The following is a 6,000-nucleotide window of genomic DNA, read 5'->3' as shown; positions in this document are numbered from 1 at the left end:
CCTACATCTCTATATGGAAACCATTATGCAAATGTTCCCTAGATGAGTGAATACACGACCTCTTGTAAGGCGACCACTCATAAAGATGATTTATTCAGTTGCTTTAAATCAAATCTGCATAATTATAATGGCGTGAACCACCCAAAGACGTCGCCTGGCCGTCTGTGCCAAAAATCCCCGGTTATCTGGCTATCGGTGGGATCTCAACAAGTCAGCTGAGAAATGGCAGAGATTGTCTTTTTGGGGGTTTGGCTGAAGTAGTGGGAATCCGTTGATCGATTAAACTGGATTGCTAAATATATAGTCGCTAACTGAAGGTGATCTTCGAGTGGGTCGGGTCTCTCTATGCATAAATCACGTGCCAGTGCCGACGAAAACAGAATTAGTTGGAGGAGCAAAGCATGGAGAACGGTGAATGTCTGTGACTGGGCCCGATCGCCGCTCGGATGGCTAGAAATTTATGTAAATGCATGGATGAAGACCCTGAACTTGAAACGAGTCGCTGGAGAATGGCGGACGCGGAGCCACCAAAGCACCTCGATTCAGTCTGTTGTTGAGCGAAACGGAGAGCGGTCGAAGATCGTGCTAGAATTCATAGATAATAGTTCATCAGGAAACCATGTACAAGTCGTGCTCTTGCGTAAGTTTATCCCTCAAACGAATCGTATTTATCATTAAAGTGTTTGCCATTTAACTTGCAGCTGTTGCTCGTCTCAATGCTGGCTGTGGTTGCTGCCGGTACGCAGAGTCGGGAATATTTGCCACGCCGCCAGCCTCAGGCGTACTTCTACTCGACGCCAACTCCTCCCGGCACCATGGCAGCCTTACGGCGGATTATTCAAGGCCATCTGCAGCGCTTCCAGCAGGCTGACAGCGCACAGTTCTCGCGTCGAGCCCTCAATCACCAGGCCAAAACGGAAGCGGGCTCCAAGACGATGCAGTTGTTGGTCTACCGCATGCCCGCCGCCTCGGAGAACATACTGGACTACGCCCTGCCGCCGAATACGCCGACACCAAAGAACTATGCACAGCATTTCCTACCCGACGGGAAGGATGTCGTACCCGGAAGCTCTTACATACCGCTGCGATTACTCTTGATACGACGCTGAGGTTGCGGCTGAGGCTGCGGCTGATGCTGTGTTGTTGTCGCGTTGTCGGCGGCGGCACCGTGTGTTGTTCAAACGAGTTCGGTTCGGTTTCGGCTTCTGGCTGGGCTGTGCTGTGCTGTGCTGTGGAATGCCGTCGCCGCGAATCGCAGCGGAGGCAGCCAGTAGATGAGGCTAATTTGTTTTAATCTTACTGGTTCTTATAGTATATAACTTAACGATATTTTAATTCTTTGTTTTAAGGCCAGTGCTGGCATTTAAGTGCGACAATCTAATTTAAGTCAAAACCCAACATCCACGCGATCCACGCATCTTCCCCTCACACACCATGACTATGAGTTACGACCCTATCACATCCAATAAAGCCGAATGAGCGATCTACCTGACGTCGTAATAACCTTTGAAATACATTCACCAAAAATCCTCATTTACATAAATTAGAAGCTATAAATTTAAACGACCGGGGAAACAACTTCCAAGCTCTAACCGGTTAAAACGGGTAAAAAGCTTTCAAGCATAGAGCTTTTGCGAGATTACACGATGCGCTTTATAGATGAGCTTTAGTGATGCGCTTTAGTGATGAGCAAACAAAATACATTCGGGATGGAAGATTTCCGATAGATCTTTGTAGAATGCCCGCCAGATTCAAATTTAGGCTTTAAACGAAAATATTAAGAGGATATTTCATAATTTAATAATATTGGCATTTAGGACTACAATTTGTGTTAATTGGTTGATGAACTTTGAACTGACATTTGGCTGGTGCGACTAAACGCCGACTTCTCCTGTGTGCGCAGTGCGACGATATCCATCTCCTCCTTGGACTTGAAGTTGCAGATTAAACTGAACCATGCTCTGCGGTTGTCCTTGTTGAGGATGACAAAATAGACAAACAGCACGAATCCCTGCAGCGTGGCCGTCAGGCAGAACAGGTAGGAAAAGACTCTGCCCCACTGGAAATAGCTGCAGAATCCGAATATCCACGTGAGGCCAAGCAGGAAAAAGAGCAGCACAAAGAGCCGCAGCTGTTGTAGAACGTGCTTGCCTCGAGTGTGCAGCGCGCAGTAGACGCTGCAGGAGATGTAGCCGACCATCAGGGCGTTGGCCAGAGTTACCAGAGCGATGGGAAGAACCACGCCCAGGTACAGGCCATGGCCGCTGGGGTAGCACAGGACAGTGTGGGGCATTTCGGGCGACTCTTGGGTGGGCCTGTACGAGGCGGGATCGAGTTTGACCAGCAACAAGGTGGGCACCAGCGGCAGTGTCCAAGCGACCAGGGCGGACATGAAAATATAGTGGCGCGGATAGATAACGCCAACGACCTTCACGTAGCGTTTGAACTGCAGGAAGCCGATGATGAGCATCCAACTGAAGACGACCAGCAGGAAGTACTGCATGAGGGCACCCGCAATCAGGCATCGATCCGTGAACTGCAATCTCCGTAGCAGCTCCCCCCTGCCGATGTCCATGAAGAAAAGCGTCTGCAGAGCTAATGCCAGGCAGAGATTGAGCAGCACTTTGGTGGAGGCCAACCTCCGGAAGCTTCTAAAGAGCGCCGCAGTCAGGAAGATGGCCAGCAGTCCCACCAGCGACAGACTCAGCCCCACATTGGTGATCGTGTCCAGAGTTCGATCGTCCTCGTAGTTGTCCACACCCGTCTGAATCTTGCTGATGCCCAGTAGAAAGGAGAACTGTGTGAGGTGATCGGCATGACAGAGGATGACGGGATCGAGAGGGGTGTCCAAGCTGTCGCTACTACTGCAGGTGGTAATTCCATCACTCAGCCAAGTTTCATAGTTCCAGTAGCCACACCCTCCGCCAGCCATCAGTGTGGAGTTTGCGTTGCCATTTCGCAAGAAGAACGGCAGCTTGAACGGCAGGGAATTATCTGCAAGGAGAACTGAAAGCTACTCAAACTGCGGGGATAGTTGGTTTGTTGAACAACTCACCTTCCATTCCGGGAATGGATATCGATATGACGGCACTGCTCGGCATTCGCACTCGGCTCTCCGTCTCCACAAAGAGGGAGTCGCGCGTGTAGACCTTGAAGACCAGGAACGTGGCTCCCTTCTGCTTCAGCTCTCTCCACAGTTGTTCTGGGAGAAAGGCAGCAGTTTCCAGCCCTTTCCTGGTCCTGATATTCTCCAGGCTCTCGGATGAACTCAAGGGACTGTAGCCAAATCCTTCCACATTCGACCCGGAGGTGGAGTTATCTTGTCGATCAGTAGGGAGACTGTATACGGCGATTCCCGTCACATTAGCGCAGTCCGGATTCACGAAGAACACACTGAGCTCGTTGCTGATAAGAGCGTGGACTCCCATATGACTCAAAATCTGGTTCTTCACGCTGAACACGCCAGACACGTGACTCTGGCTCTTGGCTGCAACGTCGCAGCTCTCTTTGGGCACTATCTGCGGCGGCAGGGCATCCAGATAGTCCTCAAAGTTGCTCAGCAGGGTGTTGGTGGCATTCAACTCGGCTGAGAGACGCAGAGTTTCCCTGTCGGTGGCCATCACCTGCAGGCAGATTCCGATCAGATCGGACGCTACGTTGGGATCCTTTTTCGGCTTCTCCAAGAGCGACTCGAAGATTTGCGCAATGCTGAAGATGTCGACGGGGCGCAGTGGTTCGTGGGACTGCCTTAGCAGATCGCTTAATCTGCTAATCATATCTGGTGGACTCTCCACGGCCAATCGATTTAGATTCGAGCTTAGTTGTTGGGCAGCTCGGCAGGTGATGTTACTGAGACTCTCCCACTCCCTGGTCCCATTGCGAACCTCACATTTGCGTCTCACGGGGAAACCCCTTTCGTCCAGGCACAGCTCCCGCAAGTTGGCCAATCGGCCCACTCTAGTTCTCTCCACATGATTCCTGCGGGACTCCACCTTCACTCCATCGCCTGTCTTGTAGTTGAGCTCGAAGTGCTCTGCATCGCAGTAGCCTCTTCCACAGGCCTCCGCCGGACTGTTGGCAATCCTCTGGATGTCGTCGATGCAGGGCAGGAACGGAATGAATCTGAAGTGGCAATAATCCAGGCAGCTGCCGATGCTCAGATGGGGCTGCACATAGAGTTGGGTGCTTCGACTCGTTGTGTTGCTAGACAATGCAAAACTGAAGGCCCAACATAAGCCCAGAAGCCTTAGCATCTCGTCGAGAATTTCGATATAATTCAATTTATGCGCTGGCCCCGTTGTCGCACTCCCGAGCGCCGCGATCGACTGACTGGACTGAGGCTGGGAGGCGTGTGACTGGACTGGCGATAAAACTAGTTCCGCTCTCGCCATACCCTAACAAATAGGGCATATTCCGAGTGGTCCGACAGCCGAGGCTTGCAAGGAGACTTGATGTATTTCAATCAAAAACAAGAGCAGCTATCGAAGATGTAGATCGTCTTTGGCTTCGACTCAAGGCTAACAAGTTAATCAGCTCTTATTAGTGGAGTGTGGATGGTTAATGGATCCATTAATCAGTGGCTTCGTTTAAGTATTAGATATATGTACAGAAGTGTGCCAACATTTGTGATGCTTCCAGAGGGTATCCCGAGTGCGATTCTGCGCTGTGCTCATTCCTTAATCATTGTGAGTGACTCTAAGAGAGGAGCAAACATTACATCTGTGGGTCAGGAAAAGCGTTGAAGCTAAGTAATCATCAATCGGTAGCTGTGTAGCACGTCAGTTCGATAATCAGCTACCTTTAGCCAGCCCGCTCTATCCGACCCGACCACCTGCCCATCAGATTCAAGCAGCCGTCGGCTCTGGCGAAACAATCTGTCGATATGTGGCATTAGAATGAGCCGCGTGAATAATTAGATGCGCCGCGGCTTGAGCGTCTGCCAGCAACCTGGTCGTCGGTCAATGAGCACTTGATATTCTTCCACTCCACCTCTAAGGCCACTCGAGGTGGGAGAGTTAGCGCGCGCTGTGCCACTTGGAAATGCTTACAATATTTCCCGGCATTCTCCGTCTCGAGGCTCTCCATCAGCTCTCGACAGCATCGGCGGCAGAAGATAAAAACGACGCTGGCCGTTGAATCAGAACTATTTTTACAAAGTTTGCTGTACACAACATAAAAGTGCATTTATTTATAGAGTCACAACTAAACTCTGGACACAACTCCGATTACCCGCAAGAAGCAAAAACCAGTATTCTGCACTGGTTTCACTCTAATGAGATGGTTGTTGCTCCTGTAGCCTTTGGCATTCGACATGCTCTTTTGGAAATCAAATTGTTGCATCTTCGCAAAACATTATAGTTGCAACTGAAGGTCGCATGCATGCAAAGATTACTTATTTGTGGTTTATCTTTCAATTTAAAGCAGTTTGCAAGCATATTAATGAATATATAGATAAAGCTAAACAGTTTTCGGTGGAACATGTTCATGACAATATATTTTGCACACATCATGAATAACATTTTTATGCTGAAACTGATTAATTCTCTCTTAATCGTTAGGGTATGCAGGGACTCCTCCCCATGCTATGCATAACTCGCCTTTCGCTAACAAAGTAAGTATAATAAGTGAACATGTTGTATATATCAGATATCAGGGCTCGGCACGGCCCCATGGATGGATGTGGATAGGAAAAGGCTCTGCCGCTGCGCTGCCTGGCCGTCTGCCAAGTTGTCTTCACACACAAACGGACTGTTGTAATGAGAATATTCTGAGAATATTCTGTATACGATATGTGATTGTGATGTTCATTTAATGACTTTGGATATTAGAAACTAGAGTGTTAATGACCATAGGAATGGGATCTCTATCATTTCCCTGTTTGGTGTTTGAGTTTCATACAATTCGATGCAGAAAGCATTTGAAATATTCATTTCCACTGCCAAATTCTCTTCATTCAGTGTGAAAATGTTTGTGTTGGCGTGGGGGCTCGGAGCCATATTA

At 49.1% G+C, this 6,000-nt stretch overlaps 2 protein-coding genes across 2 annotated transcripts; one reads left to right on the top strand and one right to left on the bottom strand.

Moving 5' to 3' along the window:
- Positions 1 to 441: 441 nt before the first annotated feature.
- On the top strand, positions 442 to 1,464 carry LOC117896978. The gene is made up of 2 exons (XM_034805533.1): positions 442 to 640; positions 702 to 1,464. Exons 1-2 carry the CDS (start codon positions 620 to 622, stop codon positions 1,107 to 1,109), a joined length of 429 nt encoding a protein of 142 aa, XP_034661424.1. The 5' UTR covers positions 442 to 619; the 3' UTR covers positions 1,110 to 1,464.
- A 349-nt stretch (positions 1,465 to 1,813) lies between these two features.
- Positions 1,814 to 4,335, bottom strand: LOC117898054 (adhesion G-protein coupled receptor G2). Its single transcript, XM_034807217.1, has 2 exons — positions 3,056 to 4,335; positions 1,814 to 2,994 (listed from the first exon to the last, which is right to left on the bottom strand). Exons 1-2 carry the CDS (start codon positions 4,251 to 4,253, stop codon positions 1,832 to 1,834), a joined length of 2,361 nt encoding a protein of 786 aa, XP_034663108.1. The 5' UTR covers positions 4,254 to 4,335; the 3' UTR covers positions 1,814 to 1,831.
- Positions 4,336 to 6,000: the final 1,665 nt, after the last annotated feature.

Source organism: Drosophila subobscura, chromosome O, assembly GCF_008121235.1.
Source record: "Drosophila subobscura isolate 14011-0131.10 chromosome O, UCBerk_Dsub_1.0, whole genome shotgun sequence".
Taxonomy (NCBI): Eukaryota; Metazoa; Arthropoda; class Insecta; order Diptera; family Drosophilidae; genus Drosophila; species Drosophila subobscura.
This window is presented reverse-complemented; position numbering and strand designations above follow the sequence as displayed.

Excerpts from the sequence above, each read along its gene's own strand:
- LOC117896978 (XM_034805533.1), top strand. The coding sequence starts at position 620 with ATGTACAAGTCGTGCTCTTGC. Across the intron at positions 641-701 it reads TGTACAAGTCGTGCTCTTGC|CTGTTGCTCGTCTCAATGCT; the intron begins GTAAGTTTATCC and ends TTTAACTTGCAG.
- LOC117898054 (XM_034807217.1), bottom strand. The coding sequence starts at position 4,253 with ATGCTAAGGCTTCTGGGCTTATGTTGGGCCTTCAGTTTTGCATTGTCT. Across the intron at positions 2,995-3,055 it reads ATCCATTCCCGGAATGGAAG|ATAATTCCCTGCCGTTCAAG; the intron begins GTGAGTTGTTCA and ends TTCTCCTTGCAG.